General features: G+C 33.2%; 1 protein-coding gene across 7 annotated transcripts in view; it reads right to left on the reverse strand.

Annotated features, from left to right (window-relative positions):
* Window positions 1–344: 344 nt before the first annotated feature.
* Pikfyve (phosphoinositide kinase, FYVE-type zinc finger containing) overlaps window positions 345–27598 on the reverse strand; it is an 82393-nt gene continuing 55139 nt past the window's right edge. For 6 of the 7 annotated variants that reach the window (XM_071618847.1, XM_071618848.1, XM_071618851.1 and 3 more), the window contains 20 exons: window positions 26782–26953; window positions 24688–24866; window positions 22679–22792; window positions 22175–22283; window positions 21897–22051; window positions 20766–20856; window positions 17527–17587; window positions 16551–16688; window positions 15546–15666; window positions 14756–14851; window positions 12833–12916; window positions 11907–12004; window positions 10055–10219; window positions 8777–8836; window positions 7944–8120; window positions 7046–7149; window positions 6172–6300; window positions 4827–5088; window positions 4044–4118; window positions 345–3494 (listed from right to left, as the gene is read on the reverse strand). In XM_071618847.1, coding sequence (XP_071474948.1) covers window positions 3379–3494; window positions 4044–4118; window positions 4827–5088; window positions 6172–6300; window positions 7046–7149; window positions 7944–8120; window positions 8777–8836; window positions 10055–10219; window positions 11907–12004; window positions 12833–12916; window positions 14756–14851; window positions 15546–15666; window positions 16551–16688; window positions 17527–17587; window positions 20766–20856; window positions 21897–22051; window positions 22175–22283; window positions 22679–22792; window positions 24688–24866; window positions 26782–26953 — 2506 coding nt within the window. In that variant the 3' untranslated portion in view covers window positions 345–3378. Of the gene's footprint in view, window positions 3495–4043; window positions 4119–4826; window positions 5089–6171; window positions 6301–7045; window positions 7150–7943; window positions 8121–8776; window positions 8837–10054; window positions 10220–11906; window positions 12005–12832; window positions 12917–14755; window positions 14852–15545; window positions 15667–16550; window positions 16689–17526; window positions 17588–20765; window positions 20857–21896; window positions 22052–22174; window positions 22284–22678; window positions 22793–24687; window positions 24867–26781; window positions 26954–27598 lie in introns of those variants that run through there. The other variant, XM_071618852.1, reaches the window with a different exon arrangement.

Below are 27598 nucleotides of genomic sequence, written 5' to 3' on the forward strand. Positions count from 1 at the left end.
ATTTGCCTCCAAGCCATGGAAGAAATTGTGGTTGAGAAAGCCCCGCCCACCTGCAAATTCGGCCAATCCCACATAGTAAAGAGCTTGACTTCCTTGAGTGCCCTATCAGGAAAACTAAAACACAAGAAGAATGTGAAAGCCAATACAGCCCTGTCCCTTACTGGCCAGAATGAACCGCAGGTTTCAACGAAAGAATTAAATTCTTCCATTGGAAAAGTAAGAGGAAAGGAGTGAACAGAAGGCAACACCAGCAGGCCAGGAACAAGGCTTGCACATTCAACACCCTTTACTTTCGTAATTTCCTCATGTGGATTCAAGACTGAGTAAGCAGATTCAAAACTGAGTAAGCAGATTGCAGTTTATTATAAGTTTTCTTTATTTACAGTACAAGTCTCTAAAAGGTCAAGGCAGTTATCTTTTAAATAACATGTCAATCATATAAAACAGCTGGAACCAAAGTAGAGAAATATATACATTATAATACATTAAGTACTTTCAATATTGTTAAATGAGTTTTTCATATTAAATTAAAAGTAGCTATTATGATTTACAACATTATTTCTCTAGTTTAAAATTCAACCTGTCAAAAGACATAATATACACTTGTATTTTACAAAACAGACACAGTAGTATTAATAAAACTGTTCATGATTTGTAATTTCTATTTTTTCTATAATACACTGCACCTGTGTTACCAAAGAAAAGAAAAGAAAGCCATTGCACTAGATGGTATGAATACTGCATAAGTCAGTGTTAACACTTGCAGGATAATGAATGGCCTGATCTGATTTTCCACCAGGCTCATTGATCACACTGATTTTTACTCTTTAAACTGAGCCAACTTTCTTTAGGAAGATATATTCTCCTTGGAAGTTTCATTCAAGTCCACTGGTAATGGGCAAAATGTCAAGATCTGATGACCACAAAGCCATCAAAAAAGATGCCAATATGACCTTACTATTTACAATACTCAATAAAAGCCAAGCTAGAAAACCACTCACTACTAAATCAAGAAAAAAATTATAAGACATTCTGTAGGAAATTTTGATTATCTATAAATTTAAGGTATTCAACAGACTACAAAAGGACTTAGCTTATTCCCCTTATTTTTCTTAGGCTAAGAAAAAAAGTAAATCCTTTCTATTTTTCAAATATATTTTGATGGAATCAAAAAGCTTCACATTTATAAATGAGATTTTTATACAAAGCAACATGTTGACATAGTTCTCTCATGCTACTATCAATTATTTTTAGGATTCATACTGTATTCTCAGGAAGGAAATACTAAGATTTCTTCCTAATTTCTAACTTTTCAGCATTAATATAGAAAGGGAATTCAAGAAAGGAAAATAGTCACTCAATGCTGAAATTGACCGGCATAGTAATTTGAAACACCTTATATATCTAATAGTGGCATAAAGAGGAACAGGAAGGAACCAAACAGTTAAGTTGTGCATTTTCCCTTCATGAATACAGCTCAGACATTAATTTTATAAGGACAAAGTGTCCTTACAAAGCAGCAACTCTTGCTTCAGAATGTTTAACCACCAAATTACCCATTAGGCAGGAGTACTTTAAAAAATGATTTTTAAAGTCATGAGCAAGGTAAAGAAAAATCAGTATGCCACATTATTGTCAGGAGCTATTCCCATGGAGCGTTCCAGCTGTGTACATGGTATTGAAACTAAAAGAATGGTTAGTGGGGGACATCTTTCACTTCTACGGGAAATTGACAGGATAAATAACCCTATGTGTCCTGATAGGAAAAATAAACAGAGACAAAACCGTACTGGTATTTCAAATCAGACACAAAATCTCTTTTCCCTAAACACATAAAAATTTAATCATCTTCCACACATCTTCCATGTCTACACAACTCCTTTACTAGTCTTCTGTATCAAAACTAAAATCATCAGTGTTTTGTGTAACTTCAAAAGGCACATATACATATTTAAGTGGGAGAGGAAGCTTAGCATCAGATAAGTCTCAAGTCCTTGGCCAACTTGCTTCTAGTTCAAAATTAACTATATTTTTAATAAGCACCAAATACAAACCAATGCTTTCATTCTTTAAAGCAAGCTTTCCAAAATGTTCCCATTCATGTACTTACCATACTGTAACTGAATGCATCTTGCTTTCTTTTTTTTTATGTGAAAATTAATGTACTATTATTATAGGAAGTCTGAAAAAGAATGAAATTCTAAAAATTTTACAAATCCCTAAATTGTTCTCATGACAGAAAGAAGCCAAAAAAAGAAACATTCTGGGATCAGAATTTCCTCAAAGTTGAATACTCCGAATCACTTTTTAAAACAAACAAAATAACTGGCCATTAAAAAAGAAGCTCCTTAGTAAGATAACTTTCTCTTAGTATGTCTCAGGAGCAGAACTAAACAGTGTGTAGAAAACTGGAAAATGGGAATGTCCTGGAAATAAATGCCACTGAACTTGCTGGTTATACTGAAAGATACTTCACCCCTATATAAAACAACCAAGTGTTTCCTTCTCACCCAATTTCTTGGATTGGCTCTAATTTATTTTTTATACTCATAAAATTCCTGTGTTAATAATTATTCCTTTAGAAATTCAATTATTCCAGACCAATTTACTAATGATGACTATTTCCCTAAAATAAGGGGGGGTGGCAAGACCTAAAATATGAACATACAAAGATGAGTGGAGTTTAACATAATGATTAGTCAAAAGTTTTAAACAAGCTTAAGAAGTACTCTAAAAAGGACTTTAAGTTAATGGCTGCATCCTCTTGTCACCAATAGAGAAGGCAGAATTATAAAATTGAACACTTGAAAACAAGGTAAATTGGGAAGACACAGAATATTCAGACAGGATTCGTGATTTAAGTTAAATTCTTCAAAAAATGCAAACCTGCTTACCTGGCCACTAGAGGAATAAATCAAAATTTTTCTTAAAGTTTTCAGAAATCCTGACAATAGGTAACATTAAATTCAGCAGTACTACAAATGCCTTTTAAGGAAAGAATGTGTCAACTGTAAGGCCAAGATAGTCACAATCTATAAGACATGGTTTTTCTTCTCCAATTAAGTTAACAAATACAACTCAGTTTCTCACACCATTGACTCATCTCTAATCTTAGCTCTTTGAAATGATCTGTATTCCAGCTTAAGTGAGGAAATGTTCATGCAACTTCCAGACTACTAATTCACAGGTATCAAAATCCAAAGTGCAAATCGAAGGAAATTTTTACCCTTCAGACATGGACGATCTAAAGAGCCAAAGAACTAAAAGGACTTCTGGACACAGGTGAATGGGATGAAGAAATAAAACATGTCACTTATTTTTGGTCTCTTGTTCCTGACTGTTTTCTTTCACAGGCTACTTCAAGAAATGTGCTTGATTTCAACAGTTCAGGTCCAATCCTGTCCAGTGGTCTGGCACCATCAGGAAATATTTGTCCATTGCTTCACAAAATCTAGTCCTATACAACTCTGGAGAGACCACAGTTGGCATTTTACCTAAAATTATTAAAGAGAAAAGGGGGGAAAAAAGCTGCTTTATATATATATATATTTGATTGGGTATCAGATTTCAACCATTTATGTTGTTTCATATAAACTGCCATAAAGACACATAAAGCAGAGCAGTCTAAGTGAGGAGGTAGGGTTAGCCACTATGCCACCTGCCATGTGACAGGGTTCTTCCTGGTGGAAGCTTTCATTCTAAAAGATAAGTTCTTTCTTAGAGATGAGAGATGGCTAGAGGCACAAATGAGGCTAGAGTGCTCAAAGAACTTAGAAAATATCAAATGTTTAGTAGAGACAATCTCTTATTCAGAACTCTAGCTTTTTCTTCCTTTTTAACTCTTATTTTGAGAACTTTTGGCATTTTAACACAAATTTAAACCCAACATTTGCTACCTACACAATTCCCCTTAATATCTGGCCATTCTGGAAATGAAATCAGAAATAACCCTACATTTTTTACAATTTTAATAGCTCTTAAATTTTAAATAATAAGAAATATATGAGAATTTAAAGAACAAATAGAACAAAAATTTTACTCACCTTGTCCTCCTAAAATTCCTGTTGATTTCACCACCATCTCAAGCTTTTTGTCCCATGTAAATGTTCGAATATAATCTGAGAGTTGAAAAAGGCAGGTGCAATTAGCAATCAAGTTATGTTAATAAATATAAGCAAATGACAATAACTATTACTACTATTTCTATAATACTTAGCATTTATTGAGTGCTTCAATATGCTAGGGCTTTTCTAAAAGTTTTCTCCATATTAATTTGCTTAATCCTTAAAACAATGACACAGGCCTAATCTGCAAATCACTTTAAAGGTTTTCTCCAAATTAATTTGCTTAATCCTTAAAACAATGACACAAGGCCTAATCTGCAAATCATTTTTTAATATATAGTTTGTGTGTGTGTGTTTGTGTGTACGTGTGTATATATGTGTAGATACACATCTATCTCCAGAGCACTCTACCATTGAGCTATATCCCCAGCCCTTTTTATATTTTTTATCTTCAGACAAGATCTTGCTAAGTTGCTGGGGCTAGCCTCAAACTTGCAATCTTCCTGCCTCAACCACTAAAGTCACTGTGATTACAAGCAGGTACCACCAAACTCAGCCTGAAATTATGTATTTTTGACAAAAATAATGAAAATGGAGATGAGAAAATTGAATAGAAGGAACTAGGATGAAAAACTATTATTTTTAAAATTTCAAATGAAAGTTTGTTAAAGTACTCAATAAACCTAACAAGACTCAAAAGAATTTTACAATTTTTTTCTCTTTCAATCATGAGCTATAAGTAGGATATATCTATTAACTTACCTATAATTCCAACTACCAGCTCATTGCTAGTATCATCTCGCCCAACCAGCAAAGAATAATCTATAATGAGGTGGCTAGAAAGGAAGTGGGAGTCACTATGGATGGAAGTTCTCAGAACAGCTTTGGAATGAGAACGAATATACAAAGGGTTGTCTCGAACCATCTTCAAGAGGTTTTCATCCAGCAGGACCACATCACAACTCTCTTTTCCAGTGTCAGTTTTTACATTTCGATTCCTAAGTGAACCCTTCAAATCGAACACCTAGCAGAAAGAAAATTCTTTGTTATTTATGAATGAGTTGCCACAATGGTTAATTAATGAAATTAAATTAAAAAGGCAGACAGACTTTTTGTAGTGGTTACAATTATATACTTTTAAATTTAGTTTAAAAACTCAATCATAACTTTTAAAATAGTCATTAAATTTATAGTGAAATAACTGTACAATGCATAAAATACATGGTGATATAAGTATATCATATGAAACTAATACCTAGGTACTCAATTACTAAAACATTTCAGAAATTCGCTGATCAATTTAATAAACTTTATGGTACATTAACAAGTAATTCCAAAAATATATGATTGGATTATAAAAAAGATTCAAATTAACTTTCTTAAGAAACTTAGTCTTGATATAAAAATTGTACAATTACTATGGCAATGGAGAAAAAACTACATAATTTTAGGAATAATTGGGTAGCAGGAAAAGCGGTGCACTCAAAGGACAGAGAACCTGAATGCAAGAACCAGTATGATTTGAGTGTAGTTTATAGACAATTGCTGGTCAATTACTCCTGGCTTTTGATGATGATAAGGAGCCAGTGACAGAATATAAATAAATCATTAGACTATTAAGCACACAGTTTAGTTCAGCTAACATTATTTCTCAGATGAAGACTTTCTCCATGAAGAAGCAGTACACTGGATCACAGTTTGGCATAAGCTCCTTAACTCACTGAAGACTGGAAATAATTTAAGAACCAGAACTTTGAAGAGCACTTTTCTAGAATCTAGACCAACTTGAGATCTAAAAATAACTAAGTTACTCAATTTCTATGGGCTTCAATAAATTTATTTTTTAAATTCAGGTGGTGGAAGTAGATCTGCTTTCTTATTCTACCAATTCTATGATTCTAGAATATTGATATGTTACATTTTAGGACAAGTCCATAACAATAATTTTTCTTTATTCTTTTTTCCAAGTCAAAAGTCCAATTTCATCTAGTAACCAAAGTTAAATATTTACTATAAAATAAGAAGTTATTTGAATTCATTATATTCAAGTACCAAAAGTACAAAGAGTTCCAATAGCTAAATGCTTCGCAAAGTCCAGTGCCCTTACCTGTGCCATCTTTCTCCCATAGAAAAGATTTTCCATGACAAGAAGATCTAACTTTTTTTCTGTGTTGTTCTGAGAGTTCTTATAACCAATTCTATAAACTCCAAGAATTTTGGCTAAGGCAGTGGGCCTCTAATCAAGAAAAGATCAAAGCAAACTATTATTAAAGGGATTATTTGTGATCCAATACTATTTTTTATATTATGTGGGTTATTCACATGTTGTAAAAATTATTTCATGATTTATTGCTGATATAACCAGCCAAAGGTCCTGGAAAAGTAACTCAAACCCTTGAATCTCAGAAGTGCATGCAGTAATGAAGCCAATGAAAATATTAGACCCTTACCATTCTCCAAAGGGTCAATCCTTCACAGTTGTTCAAATTCAAGCACTTTATTATGATATCTAGTTTCCTCTAATAACTCACAATAAAAAGCACCCAAAATTCTATTCATAATTTTATGGAGGTGGGGGAAGGAGGGTGGTCATTGCTCGATGAAAAGTAGGCATCCTGGGCCAATGACTTCCTGCATTTCTAGCTAAAGGAGGCATATCCTGATTTCTCAACATGTTCCAAATTTCTGTCTCAACAAAATTACAAATTACAATATTTGCAGTTAACATTGTTAGTCTTAAATTTAAATTGACTTTCATATACATACTAACTAAAAACACTTTGCTCAAGATCACTTGACTCCTTACTGGCAAAGATAAGAAAACTACAGTGCAAAATCTGCATTCCACCAGACCTCAATTGCATCCTGAGATCCAGTCATGTCCCGTTCAGGGAGAACTATCATTAGTACTAACCCTCAGGATGAAAGAAAGCCCAGTAAAACTCTGATTGTTGACCAAGATTCAAGATTTGGATTTCTACCTTTTGTTGAACGGCATTTGTAATATAATTGAAGTAGTGTGGCGCAAAGTCAAGGAAAGACTGGACTTCCAGACGAGGCATCTGCTTCAAAATGAATCTATCATCTAAAAAGCAGAAATTTCAAGTATTTATTCAATCATAATATCTACTATCTTCTATAATAAATCATTCCAGAGATCCCAAATCATCCTTATTTTATGTTTTTAATGGATATTTTCTGATGTTACCATGAAAATTTTTATCAGAACATAATTCTCAAGTAATGGAAGGGCTAGAAGAGATCCTGAGAATTTATGGAGTCACTAGTCTTCTACTCTGTATCACAAAATCTCTGTACCACAAAATTCATTGCTAGGTGACCTAATTTTTAGAACTATCAAATAAAGTTATATAAATTCCATTGTTAATAATCCACTAAGTCACTGTTATGAAAATATTTATCAAACAACAAATTTCCAGCTGTATTCTCTTAAATAATTTTGCTTTCAGTGGTTAGAGCAAATTGAATCTGAAACACAATGGTCACATTTTCTGCAAACTTTTTAGGTTAAGAACTTGGTCTTTCTACTTTCAGGCTAAAAATATTTCTATATTCATTTTTCATCAGTTCTGACATACCCTTTTGAGCTTTCTAGAAGTATTCTTTCTCTTTACCTTTGGAGAGCTCAGAACTAGAGTTTACTAAGGTAAGGACTTGATCAATGCCTGAATCTCATTACAAACACATAGAGGTATATTATTTTAAATATTTTATTAAATCCTCTTAAAATAAAATGGAAGTCAGAAAACATCATTTGCCATTAGCCAATACCCTACTACCTCAGTTCAAGTATCATAAATCATTTCAGGGGAAAAGATGAAGACCACTCAACCAGAAAAATGATTTAAAAAGTCTTGCCTTCAGTTGCATAGAAAGCAGCTCCTGATTTGCCTCCTCGGGCCTGCCAGGGTGATGAGTGGGAAAGGGAACGAATGAAATCTTCCTCACTGCTGCCCAGAATCACTTCACGCATCTTATGAAACTCTCCAGCGTAGTACAGTCGACAATAAAATTTGGCATTAGCATCAGAAAATTCTACAAAAGAGTTTTTTAAAAAATCTCTTATGAATCAAAAAAATACCTTTTCCCTCCCTTTCCCACCACTAAATGCAACCATGTAGGTTCCTCCAGGAAAGCATCTTTCATGTTAAGTTGAAATGCCTGTTTATTACCATGCTGTCAACATGATCCACGGGGGAGATTAGAAAATAATCATATGATCACTGCTACACACTTAAAAAAAATTTTTTTTTTAAATAGAACCCAGTTCTACCTTTACACTGGTTATTGTACTTTAATCATTGTACTATTATACAACTTCTTTATAAACATCACAAAATTTATAGTATATGATACTATTCTAAACAATAAGTTTCTAGTACCCATATACAATGCTAAATGCTTGTCGAGCTCTGTGTATATCCATTATACAACAGGAAAAGATTTAAATATTAGAAATTAAAGTACAATTTATAAATTTATGAATTGTAACTTTAATTAAATTTCTTTATAAATTCAACAATACATTTTTAGAAACTAAATTATACATAAATAAACCTCATGTTGGCAGATTTTAATATTCATCTCAAGAAGCAGGATATTTAACTAGTATAAAGCTACAATTCCCAAGTAACAGTTTGCTTAATTATGGTCCCTGTCCCTAGGCAGACAACACATTATTTTATACTTACGCAGTTCAACGTGAGGATTTGTGAATTGTTTCTTTTGTGGATCTCCTCCATCTAACTCATCTAAAAGGTTTAATATCATTAGTAAAGGCAAAATTTTAAATAGTTATCAGTTCATTTTATCTTTTGTCCCTGATATAACAACAAAAATTAGTAAATCAACAAAAAAAATAACCTAGTAAAATCACTATTAAACTCTGTAAACAATTACAATAAAATGTGTTATTTTAAAAGTTTCAATATTTAGATTAAAGAAATAGAGAATTTGGTTTGACTAATTTTACTTAACTCCTATTATAGCAAACTCAACTCTGACACCAAGAACTTCCATGGCTTCTTTATCAATTAGTGACTAGTTTTCCAGATATGTATAGAATAACACTTCCCCAAATATTAAAATCTAATTCAGGTTTTTTTTTTAATTTGACTGATGTTTCTGACAAACCTACAAGATTCACTGTTTACTGTATACTTGAAATACATATTAGTATCAAAAAGAACAAATTGTCCCCTAAGTTTTCACATTTCAAAATCATTTTCCAAAGAATCAAGACTCTCCAAGGATCACATTATAAACACCTGCGGGCCAACTGCAACCTCCAGAACACTAAACAAATCTCTCAATTGCTAATCAAAATTTGTTATGGTAATTATTATATTTTAACTACTAATTCATGATATAACCTAGGAGTCACTCAACAATTTCTCTAAAGGGACAGATAATAATTAATTTACTCAGTTGCAACTACTCAATGTAAAATCAAGCAGACAAAAATAAACGAATGGATCTGCCAAATACTGTTCTAAACCCATATACAAACACAATCAGATAGGCATGGTTTTAAAATATCAAAATATAGATGGGCATAAATAGCCACAATTTTACAGGAATTAGAAAAGGAAGAGAATATCTTGGGGATGGGGCAGAGGAATGAAAACGTGAGGATCTGAGTTACATAGTGGGACCTCTGTCCCATGCTTTAGTGTGTAATGTCACTAAGTCATCAGTAAACGTTGGAATATACTGTTTTAGCCACTTTACAGGTATGGTAACTAAGGATTTCTGATTGTATCACACAGTAAATGATAGCAACAAAATCTGAAACGAGCTGGACTCCTCAAATGCCATGCTTTTTCTACTATCATGCTGAGGAGTGAGAACAGTGCACATGCCCTGGTTTCAGTATTAAGAATTACCTATGTAGTACTATAAGAAAACTTTAAAAACCAAAATAAATAAACTAGAGCCTGGAACCAGCACATATGGTCTACTTAACACACCTTGAGGCTCAATGCCTTGATTCTCCGTCCCCTCCTTTCCCGTCTGTCCAACCTGGTAGTAAGCACTATCTGCTCCACGTAAGGTCTCTCTCTTCTGGGAAGAGAGATCAGGGCTTTTGCCTGCTGTCCCTCTGAAGAAGGACAACATTCCAGAAGCCTTTTTGGCTAAAAAATAAAAAGTAACACATTAATTTCAATTACAGGTCACTGCAAGTGGAAAATAAAAATTTTCAACTTATTCCTGTGTTAGCAAAGATTATTATTCCACATGTTATTATTGTTGTTTTTTGAGTAGTCAAGCACTTATGCTATCAGAAACACAGAAGGAAAGCAATGCTCAGCTAGTTGACCTGTCAAAATGTGAGAAATTCTCTAGAAGGTCTTTCAAAACTGTCTTCCAAAAACAGTCACATCTTCAGCCAAAAGATTAAATTATAGCTAAGTTCTTATTACAATACAGTCAATTCAACTAAAACAATAATTCCACAAGCTAAAAGAATTCAGAGTTAAAGTTTACGTCTTTTTCATCTTTTGTGTTGCGAAATCTTAAAATGGGAAAATGAGATCTTTTTCAGCATCTTGCAAAAAATAAATACTATAGGATAGCCAAGAATTTACTATCTTGTTCTTTTATTCCTAGTTTTGAGCTTCCTTCATTAAATCACGCATATTGTGATTCTAATACTATAAATTTATCGTTTACCAAAATAAATGACCATTTACATAATCAACAGAAAATATCAGTCATAAAAATACTTACTTAAAGTGGTAAACACTATTATTGCTTCCTTAATATCCACTACTACCCAGTTCCTTGCTAAGAGAACTTAAATTTAGGGGGACAGCTATGTATGCAGTCTCAGGACAATGCTCCCCCTATTTTTTTAGCAGTTAGAGGGGGCCCTAAGACTCAGTTCTGACCAATGGGACCAAAGTGGGTATCTCTGCTTCCTCAGTAAGAGAATAGCTGCAGGTTCTACTGCCCTTCTTCTGCCTCAAAAGCAAACAAAATGGAATATTATTTAATATGAGAAAAATTTAAGAGTATTCAAGAGAAAGTATCCCTCAGTTGTCATAACAGTGCTGAGCAGCTTGACCAATGCCAGCAACTGCCCACCTCCAGGCTGACCTATTTTAGAAAAGTAGACTGTCATATATGTTTAAGCCCTTATAGACAAGTGAATTTTTTGTTCAATGTAGCTAAATGCATTCCTAACTGATAAAGTCAATAAAACCCAAGACCAAATCCCATCTCCACCATTGTCTAAAACTCAAGCAAGCTACTTAATCTAAACCTTAACTTCCTTTCTGAAAATAGGGAAGTCAAATAATCCTTATGGGCTTATTGTGGAGATTAAAAGAAACAATGTAAAATTTTCATAGTGCCAACTAACACTATAAACTCAAAAAAATATATAAGTTCATGTTTTATTTTAGAATGTACATTTTAAATTGAAAGCTCAAAGAAGGAAGATGATACTCTTTCTTTTTGCATAGAAAAAGGAGTTTCTAAGAATTTGAAGTTCAATAACTTGAATTTATATTTAAAAATCACATCTATAAAAGAGGATATTCAGGGATAAACTGTAGTTAAGTGGTAGAGCACTAGCCTGGCATGTATAAGGCACTGGGTTCGATACTCAGCACCATATAAAACAAAGGCATTGTGTGCATCTACAACTAAAAGAAAAAAAATTTTTTAAAAGCATATTCAAAAAAAATGTTTAAATCCATACTATATCTCAAAAACGAGAAATAGTAAATCTTTTCCAAATGGTATTTCTGTGTTTTCTTCTTCAAATCATATTCACAAATAAAACAATTATAAATACTTCTCCATTTGAAATCATACTTGGTTGTGATTCTGCTTCTGCTGTGCGGCTGGTCTGTCCTCCACTAATTTCAGGTAATCTAATAGGGCTGCTACTCTTTGGCCTGCTGTCTAAAATACTAAGAAGAAAGACAAAGGAAAAATTAATTTAAACTATTCAGAACATAGAGAGTATTCTGATTCCTACACTAAACTACTAGACACCTAAGCCAACCCACAAAATCAGAAATCTGATTAATAATTTACATAAATACAGGTTAGAACATTAAATAAAAAGTTTTGGAATATCTACTGAAGAAAGTAAAATGCTTTAACTATAAAAATGTATGGAAATGTACAAAAGCCACAGACTTTTATAAAATTTTCCCCTAAGTCCATTAGAGTTAGATTTGTATCTGTCACCAAACAATTACAGAAAATAACAATTTCATTTTTCTCATTCTATTCATAGTGATAATTCAAGCAAATTTAACTAGACTAGTAAAACTGGAAAACCTATTTCATTAATAATGAGACTATGACAATTTCTATTTAAATGTCTAAAATAGTGAACAACCTGGTTTGGGGCTTTTTTTTTTTAAATGTTAGGTATATAAAATTCACAAACACTTAAAATTACAAAGCCAAGCAGTGGTGTACTTTTTACAAGTTACCATTTTTAAAATAAAAACAGTATCTTTTTTTTTTTTTCCCCCGAAAATGTTGGGACGTTTAGAACATACACTGAACTATATGGCAATCAACAGAAAACTACATGCTAAGGGACTATTTAAGGTCTTTTGCTGTACTTTAATTTTGCTGTCTCAATTACTGGCTGAATTGAATGCCATTATCTGGTTCCTAAAAATTTTAATACTGATAATATGCTATGATAGAACTGAAACACAAGGATACAGAAAATGACAACATAACTAAATTAAAATACAGTTTACTCAATCATGAATCACCTATTTGTTGGAAGCCCTTCTTCAGCACTGTTCCACAGAGTTGCTTTAGACAATTCTTCTAAGGCATTTCGGTATTCTTTACAACTTAAGGTAGAAATAGGTTAAAAAAAAATGTTAAACATTAAGCTTTCTTTAAAAACAAATCATAAGCTTTAGAATAAATTTTGCAGCATAGAAACACAACCATTATTAAATGTCTATGATTAAACAAATGCACTTCAGTTAATTAATGAAAGTGATCAATTAGAAGCTTCATAAGGAAGGTCTATGTATTTGTAAAGAATGATACAAATAAGGACCCACTGACTCCCAACCAGTACCAATAACCTTAGCAATGATCAAAAGAACCTAGTTACTAAAATTTAAATCAAATTAATCCAGGTGCTGAACAGGTAATCTAAAAGAATAAATCCTCAGGATTTGATTAATACAGAATAAAGGAACTTAAGAGTGATTTTCTATTTAAAGGTACTAAATTTGAAGAAAAAAACCTTTTTTTTAATGTTCTATTAGCCCAAAACATTTGACTCCTGGACTAGTAATCTGGGAGTCATGCTTTAGATAAACCAAATGTCATAGAACAAAGAGGCATGTTGGGTATATTATTCTTTTAAGACATTGAAAGAAAATGTCTTCAACTAGAATACTTTCTTCCTAATAGTACAAAATATATATTTCATTTTGGCACCTTTCTTATCTATTGATATACTATTATTAATCAGTAAATTAGAATAAAATGGTATCTTCACAAAGGATAAAAAGGCAAAGATCTTAAAAATTATCATATAAAATCTTATAAAGAAAAAACTCTTATTATCCCAACAGTAAACTCTAAATATCATAAAAACAGAGGCATGTAAATCTTCCCAGGTGTTGTGGTAATCTCAGTGGCTCAGGAGGGTAAGGCAGGAGGACTGCAAGTTCAAAGCCAGTCTCAGCAACTTAGCAAGGGCCTAAGCAACTTAGCAAGACCCTGTATCTAAATAAAAAAGAAAGGCCTGGGGAGTGGCACAACAGTTAAGGACTCCTGGGTTCAATCCCTGATACAAAAAAAAAAAAAAAAAAATAGTTTGTTTACCCCTGTATATACAATGCCAAATATTTGTTGAATAAATATACACCTTGTAACAAATATCCAAAAGGAAAAATTTAACACCTTACAATAGAAAAAAATTTTTGATTCAACACCTTAGATTCTATTTAAACGGTTGAACCACTGTCAAGATACTTTTATGATTAAAAAGTTGAGGTTTTTTAGACATATCAATATTTTTAAAGTGGGTTGCTTCTTTTTTTAATATTTATTTTTTAGTTATAGGTAGAGACAATATCTTTGTTTTATTTTTATGTGGTGCTGAGGATCAAACCCAGTTCCTCACAGGTGGTAGGTAAGCGCTCTACCTCTGAGCCACGACCTCAGCCCAGTGGGTCGCTTCTTTAAGACACATGATAACTATGTCAGAAAGTCAAATGTACCTATGACTTAAGGAATAGAAATAGCATTCTCAAGGTAGGAAAATTTACCGAGTGTGTATAGGAAGCAGAAAGGAAATGAGAGCAGAATACAAAAACAAGATATTCACCTGTTATTAGGAAAATATGTCCCACGTATTATGTTAATAAGTAAATCAAAGTAAGGGATACAGGGGTACAAATTAAACAATTACAGGATTCAAGGGGCAGTAAATAAACTCTCTAGTCAGTTCAGTTATTAGGAACTTGCTTAAGAATCATGCTATACCCCATTATTTGAATAAAGAGAAGGTTTTCAGGTTCAAAGAGAATAGACTACCATGCTGAAACAAAAAGTATTTTTATTAATCATTTTGTTATGTTTTATGTGAACAATCTCCCAAATAGGATTATAGACATACATAAAATACATAGATATAACCATAGGAGAAAAAGTCCCAAGAGCAATACCTGAGAGCAAAAGCAATGATGGAGCTGGGTTCTTTCTCACAGACTGCAATGGGCACCCGTTCATGTTCATACATTAAGTAGTGTTTATCTGGATCACTGTTTAAATTTTTAAAATGCATTAAATAAATAAAAATAAAATTAGCAGAAAATCAAATACAAAATCCATTAACACTCTGTAAGTAAATCTCAGGACAATTTTACATAAATACTACACAATTATAATTAATTAAGCAAAAATGTATGCAAATTATGAGAACTTGAATCAAAAGAAAAAAAACAATCAAGAAAAAAATTTGAAGGCAACCGGAAAATTATCAGAATTAGGTTTCAAATCACAGGACTATAGAATAGTGACTCCAAAAAACTTTCTATAACACCAAAATTTTGGCCATATTAATCTCAAAAAGAATTTCCAAAGAACCAGAGAAGTCTAAAATACTTTGTTCCAGTATAAGCTTGAGAGAAAAGTCTTCTAGAAACTGTGAAGAAGACATACTAGTAGTCCAACAAGAATAAACCAGCCACTCTACTGTTATTACATGAAAACTCAATGGTGACTCCCTCTCAATGTAAATTTTGCTCCCCTGACTTCCACTCTAACTCTTCTAGGTACTGTTAAGGTACATTCATTCATTTTATTTAGGTGCTATTTACTCAGCCCCTAATGGGCAAGGTTACGACATTAAGGAAAACAAAACATTTTACATAAGTGAGAAATTAATAATGGTGAAAAAACAGACATGGTAGAGTTTGGAGTGGAATAAAAACACAAAGTTTGTATAATACTCACAAAGGAAATGGAATAGGATTATAGCTATTTCCTGGAAGCAAATTTGCAAAGATGGCTTTCATGGTTGACTTCTCTTTCACCTGGCTGTCTGTGGATCCCAGCAAATGTCCATCAAACACATCTAGAATAAAAAATATTCCGCTTGTATACTAATATTCAGGAAGAATAAAAAAATTAAAGTGTCAACTTTATTTCCCCTTGGGGAATACTGACAGACATATCAATATCATAATTATCAGATGTGATTCAAAATTTCTAATCTAGGAAAAATGACTCTTATGGAATGAAAGAGAAAGCACAGTGAAACATATATATCATTGACTCTAGAGACAGGTTTTCTTCTTTACATTTTAGCACCTCTGAAAATGAGATTATTCTATCATCAATGGTTTCTGCTGCAGGAGACAGTGAGTAGCCATAGGGTATAACTGCCCAAATATGCATGAACTTCATTACAACTGTTCATGTGATGAAGTTCAGGTTCAACTCAGTAATGGACACTGTGGCTATTACACCTGAGATTAGTAGCAATTGTAAAGTAATTCCAAATTTTATATTGAGCAATTTATTACTTAAACAGAAAGCATGGAAAGAAAGGACAAGGCACTAATTTACTGTTAGGAAGCAAATATTTTTGTTGGGAGAAATGGCAGTGATTTCTGTTATTTTTATTTATTTATTTATTTATTTTACAAAGCAGCAACCCTATACTTCATGGAACTTACGAAAGTAAAAGCCCCAGAAGGTAGATAAAGCTGAATCACATTTTGTTATTGTAATACTTACATGTCAAGTAGTGCAACTAAATAAAGAAGTGATAGAATGAAAAGCTCTATCTTAAAAAGCACTTTTGGTAAGTATAAAATAAATATTCTAAGGGTTAAGAAAGCATTATGTCAAAGAATTAGCAGTGTTTTTTTTCTTTCTCAGAGACCCATATAAGCCAAAGAGACAACTAACAGCCTTAGAGTCAATGAAATATAGAAAAAGTGACTTAAACTGTACCTTCGGAACCACTGGCTGTATCTAGTTCAGGTGGGCCTCCCACTGACTGCTCAGTCATGACTTCAGGTGAAGTAGGCAACTGGAGATGAGTAGAACTGGTAGAACTTTGGCTTGACAGTGTTGTCAAGAAACGATCCTCTAAAAAAAAAAAAAATACAATCCTAAGAGTCATTTAAAAATATTAACTCTATTTCAACTTAATATTAATGTTTTTAAATGCCAATTCATATTTTTAATTGCTAAAACACAGAATTTTAGCTTTTTAAAAATTATCAAGGTCAGGTAGCTCATGTCACAGAAATGGAAACAAAATTCCATATATGACTTGACCACAATCAAATCTCAGGAGACTATAACTATCAATCAAATCTGACTCCTATTTAACACAATACTCTTTCCACTATAACACAATGTCTTAGGACACTATGGAAAAAAATCAGATGCTCATTCTGGGGGAGAAAAGATACTATATCATAATTATTATAGAAAAATACCAAGAAAATTGAGTTGAGCTCTTGCCCAACAAAAAGAGTCTATGTAAATTCTCCCACAAGGTTTCTACAATAACACCAAATTATCTAATAAGATACTAGAAAAGATATTTTAAGCCTAGGAAATATTTTAGTGACATTAAAAATATAAATTAAATGTTACAAGATTTTTGTAGTGAAACCTGGGGATTCAGGAATGAGCAAAACAGAAATTCAATTTCCTGTTCTCTATTCCTTCTTCCTTCAATAGCAGTCCTCTCTATATTTCATGTGTTTTTGTCTCCTAACTTATCTTCTTAAAACATATGATAAGCTTAAGATGATAGAGTTACAAATGATCTATAAGTAGGGGGTTAAAAGTTTCTGAATAATTGTATTGGGAAAAAAATGCTAAAATTGGAAGTTAAAAACAATTAATTCAGTTATAAAACAACAACTTATGCAAACTTTCCAATGGCAAGTGGTCACTAAACTCAAGGACCAACCTTTCTCCCCATTTTGAAGTCCTGGAGAAATATTCCGTGGAGACGCATCCATTGTATTTATCTGTAAAGAAATAAATACTGTATTCTTAAGGGAATATTAAAATCACATTTTTAAAACTGTCTAACCAAATGAATCTTGAACTTTTTCATGTCAAGACCTGTTATACTAAAAATAACGAAGAACCACCTTTATAATTTAATGTAGCTTTTACCTTATTAGAAATTAAACCTGAGAACATTTTATAATATTCATTTATTCATTTAAAAATAATAAGCCCAAGATGGGCTTGGTGGCACATGCCTATAATCCCAGCGGCTCAGAAGGTTGAGACAGGAGGATCGCAAATTCAAGGCCAGCCTCAGCAACTTAGAGAGGCCGTAAGCAACTTAGTAAGACCCTGTCTCAAAATAAAAAAGTAAAAGGGCTGGGGATGTGGCTCAGTGGTTAAGCACTCCTGGATTCAATCTTCAGTACCCTAAAATAATAATATAATAATAAGTCCATTATAATATTAGCACAAGTATAAAAACATTGAGTAAATAAAAAATACTTATTTTCCAAAATTAAAAACAATTGGTGAAAAAGTGGCACTGTTTTGCATTTTTTCAATTATCTTTAGTGTCTAGCTAGCTAGATTCCTATTTGGCTTCTGCATTTAATCTGATGAATACACTGTTACGATTAAAGTTCTGGCTCCATACAGATATGTGGTTAATAAAGAGAAACTTACAGAAGCCCTGAAAAGGTCATAAACCCTCAACAGTTCTTGAACCACACTTTGAGAATATTGTTCTAAACAGAAGCTTACTTCTTGGCATTAAGGCATCTAGAAATACATAAGATTATCATTAAGCTAGTAAACTTTTATTATCCACTGAACCTTCTCAAGTCCTAATTATTTGTGGATAAAATATATTTAGAATGACTATCAGTGCCACATGATTTCAATAAAGTCATTTCTAAGTTCACTGATTAAATATCATCACATCAGAGAGACCTCCTTGGGCACCCTACATAAAATAACCCACCACCACTACCTACTCTTTCAGCAAAACTATCTTCCTTATTTCTTCCTTCAGAGCCTTTTTATAATTATAGGTTCACATGTGTACTATCAGTCTCTTACTCACTAGAAAAATATTTCATGAGGACAGTAACTATATGACCTTTATTCCTAATTGCATCCACTATAACCTAGAAAAGTTCCCAGCACATCATAAGCACTTGAGAACTATTTATCAAATAATTAAATATAAAGGCAGTGCAACAGAATTTCAAATCAATCTTTAATCTTTCAAAAAGATAACTTTCTGTTGAATGATGGTATCTTTTCAATTCTGTATCAACATCTTACACCATTACCTTTGCAGTGCGTTCAGTGGGCAAATGGAAAGGTCACCAGGGGTTTGTGCTTATTAATAGCCCTGAACTAGTTGGAAAATACTAAAATTTAAATGATCGTTAGTAATCTTTTTCTTACTCTCACCTAAACTTTAAGGGAACAGGATTCCTACACATTTGTTTAAGAGACAAAAGGAAAAATCATTATATATTACTAAAAAGCAAAAGTTTCCTGGATCCATCAGTGCACGAAAATATTCCTTTACAAATACTAAACACTACATAAAAAGAAAACACTCGCTCAAAGCTGTTGTGATATCAAAGCATGAGGCCCTGAAAAATACTGATACCAACTCATGTGAAATTTGGGCAGCATGATGAGAATTCTAAGATGGTCACCAGCCCCTGATGTGTATATACCTTCTTCCAACTACTCAAACACTGACTTAGGTACTGCTATGAAGGAATTTTGCAGCTGTAATTAAAGTCCCAAGTCAGTTGACCTCAAACCTCAAATTCCAGGTGGGCCTGATGTAATCTCATGAGTCATTAAAACAGAGTCTATAAATCAGAGACAGAGGAAGTAAGTGATCTGAAACACAAGAGGGATTTGACTATTGTTGCAGGCTTTGAACAGGTCAAGGAATGCAGACAGCCTCGAGGAGTTAGGAATGGCCTCCAAGTCAATAGCCACCGACAGAAGGGAAGCTCATTCTTTTTTTTTTAATGGGGAATTTCCACAGCCAGACATAATCTTTTTTTTTATTTGTTTAATTAGTTACACATGACAGTACAATGATCTTGACATATCATATATTTGAATCAGAAGGGATATAATTTCTCATTTTTCTGAGTGTACAGGTTGCAGAATCACATTGGTCATACAGTCACATATATACATACAGCAATAATAATGTCTATTTTATTCTGCTGTGCTTCCTAACTCCCCTTCCCTTCCCCTCCCCTCCCCTCCCATCACTTCTCTCTACCCAATCTGATGTGACACACTTCTTTTTTTTTTTTCTCACATCATCATACATGTATTCTGTATAATGATGAGGGTCTCCATCCATCTTCCGTGCAATTCCCCTTCTCCCTCCTTTTCCCTCCCACCTCTCTTCCCTATTTAGTGGTAATCTTCTTCTCATGCTCTTCCTCCCTACCCCATTTTGAGTCACCCACCTTATATCAGAGAAGACATTCAGCCTATGTTTTTTAGGGATTGGCTAACTTCACTTAGCATAATCTGCTTCTTATCACCACCAGAAAATGAATTCTGCCAGTAATCTGAATGAGCTCGGAAGAAGACCCTAAGCCTCAAGTAAGACAGAAGCACTGGCCAAAATCTTCATTTCAGTTATGTGAAATTCTATGCAGAGAACCTAGCTATGCTTGCCAGATCTCTGGCCCACAGAAACTATGAAATTATAGATTTATATTTTTTAGACACTAATCTATTGCAATTTGCTCCCCAGCAAAATAAAACTAATTCAGTTAAATTAAGATGTAGAACTTACCCAGTTCAGACACCTTAAGAACTTCTCATTTTAAGCACAGAGATAAATACTCATAGTAAAACAAACGAGGACTGTATTATACCTCTGAGTACCCACATCTTTTCCTTTGTAGCACTTGCTATCACCATGAGAGTATCTCAGTGACTCCAGTGGAGAACAGATTTATGATAAATATTTCAAATAAATGAAACAGAACAGATCATTTATTTCAGGCTAGTACATAAAAGTATTCCAAGTCCTATATCTCCTTGAAACCTCACAACTTCAAGATGGAAAAATCTATTAGATATTAATCAATTATGTATTAAACTACCACTTCTAAGTGTTATGAATGGAATCAATTATAGTGAAGGACCAAAGACAAAAGTTTATTTTCCTACCTTGCTTTCTTCTCCTTGTCTCAGTCTTCCAGGACTTGGAGGAACTGAAGGTCTCTTTCTACCTTTTTCCTGCTGAAAAAGGTCCTGCAACCTGCAGTCAAAGAATATGGTTTATTTTTTAGCGCTTTGAATATTTATAAATTTTCTTTTTACACTCTGAAATTACAATCGTTTCCTATTTGGATTGCAACAGACTTTAAAGTTGTACCTATCTAGGACTAAATTCTTATCATATCTAACCAACAAATCAAGAGCTCTTGTTGATATGACTACAATTATAAAATAGCAAATTAGTATAAAGAAAAATATTTCTAAAAATAAATATTTAAATAATGACATAAGATAAATACAGTAATATATTTGGAATTCTCACCCCGTTATGGTTTATATATGGGGTATCTCCCAAAAGCTCAATTATTAGACAATTCAAGAAAGTTCAGGAAAATGATTGAATTATAAGAGCCTTAACCTAATAAGAGCATTAATTCTCTGATAGGGATTAATTGGGTGGCATATAGACAGGTAGGGTGTGGCTGGAGGAGGTGGGTCGCTGAGGGTATGCCTTTGGGGTATATATTTTGTACTTGGTGAGAGAAGTCTCTGTCTATGCTTTCTGGATCTACTTCCTGAGGTGCTTCCCTCTGCCATACTCTTTTGCCATGATGTTCTACCTCCAGCCCAGAGCAATAGAGTCAGCCATCCATGGCTGAGAACCTCTGAAACCATGAGCCAAAAATAAACTTTTCCTTCTCTAATTGTTCTTGTCGGTCTTTTGGTCACAGCAGCAAAAAAGCTAACTAAAACACCCTCATATCAATTATTACTCATTGCACACTAATTATTCCAATTATTACTCATTGCACACTAATTCTGTCAAATTCCATTCAGCAGCATACACATTTGAAACAATATTGAAGGTTGTTCCCTTCTTTAGTTTTTATATCTTCACAAGCAATCTAAAGGTTAGACCATACATTTTAAAGGATTTTAAAAAAGGGAAAGGAGGGGGTGGGTGAAGTTTCTTTATAACTTAAAAATATGATGAAATGTCTATAATAAATTCTTTAAATTTTTCAAATGTCACGGCACAGCCAATTTGGCAATAATATTAATTAAATTGCAAAATCATACCTGTTATTCCAAGCTTGCAGAACTTCACAAAGACTTTGTTTCTTGGCAATAAGTGACTCAAAGACTGACTGCAGTTGCTGAGGAGTGTCTACAGAGGAAGACATGAGCCTTGCTTGCATCTTTTCAATCCAGTTCTTGAACTCACCTTCTTCCATCTAGCAGGTAACAAGATTAAATTTCAGTAAATAGGCAATATATAGATAACCCTTCCCCACAAAAAACAATTTCTAGTAAGTAAACAATTGACTTTTTGATTTTCTATTAAAGAAATGAACTACCTCTTTTTGTGCAAAGATATCTTCCATTTTATCCTCTCTTGTTTTGCTAAATGTATCAGTTTTCAAAGATGCAAGTCTTTCGTCAACAGCTAGATATACCTGTGAAACTCTAAAACCAGAGAACATTACATACTTTTAAGAAGGTGGGATCAAATCTTCCACTCCACATAAACAGGAAAAAAAGCAGACACTAGACACAAAACCATAACTGAAAAAAGTCCTATCTAATTAAAAATCATATAATTGTGCAAAAAAAGACCTGAAGGATATACTTCAAAATTTTAACAGTTGTTTGCATTGTCAGAGTTCAACTTTTTAAAAAATGCTTTCCTGTATTGTCTACATTTTTTTCCACAAAGCACATATAACATACAATTCAAAAAAGTTATCGACATTTTCAAAGACGGTTAAATGAACAAATCTTGATACTTGATACGTGATACCTGTACATCACAGACTTTTTAAAAAAAAAAAAAGAGGATCACCAAAGAAACTGAAACTTACTTCTGAAAGAAGTCCTTAAGGTCCTGAAGAAGGGACACCTTTAATGGGGCCTGGCGCTTAATGAATATTTTAGGGAGTGGAACACATACTTCAAGGAGCCGAATGGGAGAATAACTGAGAGAAGAAATACAAGTAACAGCAGAAAAATGAAAAATATTTTAATACCTTGAGCAAAGATATATCTAGATGGTCAATTAAATCCTGATAAGGTATAAAAGAAAATAAAGTTTCTATAAAATTGTATTTTTTAAAAATCAAAGTTACTGAAGACAAATTTCAATCATAAATATTTTCCCCAATTTTAGATTTTGTTTTGTTTCATCACTGCACTGTTACGCCATCATGTATCCTTTTGAAGTTATCCTCATTTGTTATAAAAACAAAACTGATTTTGATATAAACCTTCTCTATGAGTAAGGAAGAGACTCCTTCCTATAATAGGTATAGGTATAGATATTCTTTACCTTTCCACTTCTGAGAAATCTTCATGAGAATATTTCTTTTCCGCCTGAGGTACTGCCTAGTCAATGATATGCCCCACCTACACAGTACTTTCACGGTTAAAGCTCTTGCTTAAGAAAAGCAGTAAGTTCTAATTAGCAAATGTTCCCTGAGAGTCTAAAATGTCCCAGATGCTATTTTAGATACTGAAGATATTTCCTCATGATTCAGGAAAAACAAGTAAACATTTAAAATAAAACAAATAAATTGGGGCTGGGGATGTGGCTCAAGCGGTAGCGTGCTCGCCTGGCATGCGGGAGGCGCTGGATTCAATCCTCACCACCACATAAAAATAAAATAAAGATGTTGTGTCCACCGAAAACTAAAAAAGATAAATAAATATTTTTAAAAATTCTCTCTCTTTCTTTAAAAAAAAAAACAAATAAATATTTAAAACACATACATCAAGTGCTAAGTGTCAGAGAAATACAAAACAAGAAAGAGAAGCAGGGGAATACTAGTCATGAGAGGGGATCAGAGTAGGGAAAACTGGAACAGACACTCATGCAAAGTAAGTAAACAGCAGGCAGATACCTGTGAATGAAGAGCTTAGAGAAAGAAGAACCAGCACAAGGCTCCCAGGCAGGAACCTACCTGACACAGGTGAGGCTGAGCCAAGGGGCTAGCACGTGTGTGAGGGGACAGTGATAGGCCCTAGGCAGACAGACAGAGCTTGTAAGGACTTATAGGCCAGTAAATTGGACTCTGGCCTTCACTCAGGGTGAAACAGGGACTCTGTGCAGCATCTAGAGCAGAGAAATGACCTTGGTTGATTTTTCCTTTAATAAGATCATACTGAGCACAGGCTGTGGGACAAGGCCAAAAGGAAACTGTCTGAGACTACTAAATTTTGAGGGTAGTGAAAAGTGTTCAGATCCTGGATACATTCTGAAGCCAGAGCCTGAACCCTTCCTCAAATTATTTAATACCACAGTATTGATTATTTACTTATTAAACTTGAAATTTTAGCTTTATTACAAGTATTTGATTATCTTTATGGTAGTTAATACCTTAGAAAAAATTCTGACAGAGTTTCTTGAATGCCAAAACAAAGAGTAAAACCGAGGGGCTGGGGCTGTAGCTCAGTGGCAGAGAGCTTGCCTAGCATAGGTGAGGCACTGGGTTCAATTCTTAGCACCACATAAACAAATAAAATAAAGGCATTCTGTCCATCTATAACTACAAAAAAGTTTTTTAAAAAAAGAGTGAAACCGATAGGTCAACCAGGGTTCAAATCAAGACCCCAAAACTTGTTAGCTCTATAAATGAACATACAATATTATTATCCTCACTTGTAAGGTCTATAAAGTCTATAAGTAAGGATAATAATACATTTTTTTAGGTAGATTAAGTTAACACGGATAGCTCTTAGCAGTGTCTGGTTCTGTGCATTTGCAAGGGTGGAGGTGGGAGATGACACATACAATTTAATTCAATCCAGTAATAGTAGAAATGTTGCAAAACCTTCAGGAAACATGACAATGTACAAGATCCCTTTGACTCCTTACCTGAAAGATGCCACCATCTGGTTATAAGAAAAATACTGGTGATAATCATGATGAATAGAGTGACCACATGGCTCAGCATTGGCTCTACGTGTGTACTGGTGCCCATAAAATCTAAGTTCAAGGTACTTTGCAAATGACATAGACCAGGATTCATTGGAAAGAGCAACAACTGGTGTTACCTGGAATTTGACAAAAATAATTTAAGTTATCTAATAATAATGAGAACTTCATTTTTTAAAATGTCTTTTCTAATACAAACAATATATTATGAATGCAGAAAACAGGGAGAAAAAAGTTTATAGGTGGGTGGAGCTGAGGGTTGTGAGGGAGAGCAATATCAGTGATAATCACATCACCAACAGCAATACACCTGTATGTTTACTTTCTATATATGAATATATATTTACACAGTCAATGTTACTTGTGCAAACTCTTTTCCTACAATTTTATAAGCTTTTATTCTTTACTGAGCAAGAAATCATGAATATTTTTATACATAAAATAATCTTTACAACTTTTTAAATGGCTGTAGGATTATCCTACTATATGAGAATATTAAACCCAATCCCTACTTATGTGCATGTAAGACATTATAATTTTCACCTTATTTGGATGATGCTGTGTTGAACATCCTTGTACACACATAAAAATATTCATAGTTACATCCTTGAAATAATAAAATATCAAAGGGCATGAACATTCTTATGGTCTTTCATACTTTTTGACACACTGTCTTCCAAAACAGGTATACTAGTTTATAAAACCTCCAGTACCAACAGTATTTCAGAATACCAATCTCTACTTTCTTACCAATCCTAGGAATTATAAATATTTGAAATGCCATTTCTTTAAAAAAAAGTCATTTTATTTAATTTCTACTTGGTTTCATTGCTTTGATTACTAATGTGAAATTTGTTTGCACATTTACTGTCCATTTGTATTAAATTGCTATGTTATGCTCTTTGCCTACTGTTTCTATAACCATGGTTTCTAGAAATTTAATATATTTAATATTAAGTATATTTATGTTTGGTTTTTTAAGTTGTAACTTTTCTTATACTAGAAGTTCTTCATTTTTGTATAACAAAACTCTTTATCAGAATCCCCAAAGCAGAAAGTTTTGTCTTTAAAATAAAGTGCATATACTGAAGTATGCAAGATATAAAGTTCAAATTCAAGTTATTCCTTTAATGCAATGATCAATCTACAGAGTTCACAAAAAATATTACCAACTATCTAATGAGAACTAAAGGCCTATAAGATAAATATGAAAGTAAGACTGATAAACGGTAGAATGATTTTAGGCTGGTATATTTGCTAATGCAGAAGGAACTGCATTAGCAAATATACCAGCCTAACAGCAGATATTAACGTAAGTCATACTATTATTTTCTAATTGTCATATATTCCTTCCAAAAATAAACTCCAAAAAAAGCCATGGTAACAATGAAGTTAAACTGGGTATATACTCACTGTAATTTGGATAAAAAAAATATGTATTAAAAACATGATCATGCTGCCAAATATTTGCCCCAGAGTTAGAAAAGTAAAGAAAGGCATATGAAAGAAATAAAACTCATATCTTTTTCAAGATTGTACATGAAAATCACTAGGGTTCACTTTCAACACTGTCTCATTCATACCTTTTCAGAGAGAAATACTGATATAGGCTCAGATTTATTGTGCAAACATCCTGATATACTGCAATAATTACTTTACAAATCTGTCTTATCCCCTAGATGAAAAGTCTCTATTCTTTTTTCATTCCTAGGACCTAGCACAGTACCTCCTGACACACAGATGGTGCAAAATGAGTGGTTGCTGAATGAATAAATAAAATAATTAATAACTGTCAAGATACGGTCTCAATATATTTACTGAACAAAGCACCTGAATTTTACTTAATGACTGATATATTCCAGTAGTGAAATTGTCAAAAAATAAACATTATTTTGAACGTACAGCAAAGGAAGATAAAATAAATAAAAGCCCAATTACAACCAGTTTCAAAATAATATAGATTACCACCCTCCCCAAAAAACTATACAAATAAAGAAAAAAATGTCATATATTATAGTACCAAGGTATATTTACCTGTTTGCAGATTCTGCACCAGGAATACGTGAGAATTGTATGTTGATATCCAGGTACTGGAGAATCCAACTCCTTAAGGATTATCTGCACACAGCCTTGCCCATGGACAAAGCGCCGAATGTGATGCACCATAGGAGTATCGCAGAACATGCTAGGGCACTGATAAGAAGGCCTTTGACAAACAAAAGAGCCCTTCTCATATTAAGCATAAAACATAGAAGCCAAGAATAATGAATACTGGTTACTCAGAACCATTGTCAATAAAGAGCAGCATTCTTGCTAGAGTATTGATGATCAGTGAGCAAAGTGTACAGCACTCCTGCTGCTCTGAGCTGCAGCTGAACCCCTGTCATCAACTACTGTGTGATGACAGGTTCCACTTGTTAAGTCATTTCTATTTGTCCAACAATTTCAAGATGATTCATTTTATCCATTAAAACCTAGACATTTTGGGGGACTGGTATTCCCTTTAAAGGGGGAATGGTAGAGATTAAATCACTTGCCTTTTGTCATATAAGTGAGGAATGATAGCACTAAGATTTTTTTTTTATTGGTTGTTCAAAACATTACAAAGCTCTTGACATATCATATTTCATACATTAGATTCAAGTGGGTTATGAACTCCCATTTTTACCCCAAATACAGACTGCAGAATCACATCGGTTACACATCCACGTTTTTACATAATGCCATATTAGTAACTGATGTATTCTGCTACCTTTTCTATCCTCTACTATCCCCCCTCCTCTCCCCTCCCATCTTCTCTCTCTACCCCATTTGCTGTAATTTAATTCTCTCCCTTGTTTTTTTTTTCCCT

Source organism: Marmota flaviventris, chromosome 11, assembly GCF_047511675.1.
Source record: "Marmota flaviventris isolate mMarFla1 chromosome 11, mMarFla1.hap1, whole genome shotgun sequence".
NCBI classification, from domain to species: domain Eukaryota; kingdom Metazoa; phylum Chordata; class Mammalia; order Rodentia; family Sciuridae; genus Marmota; species Marmota flaviventris.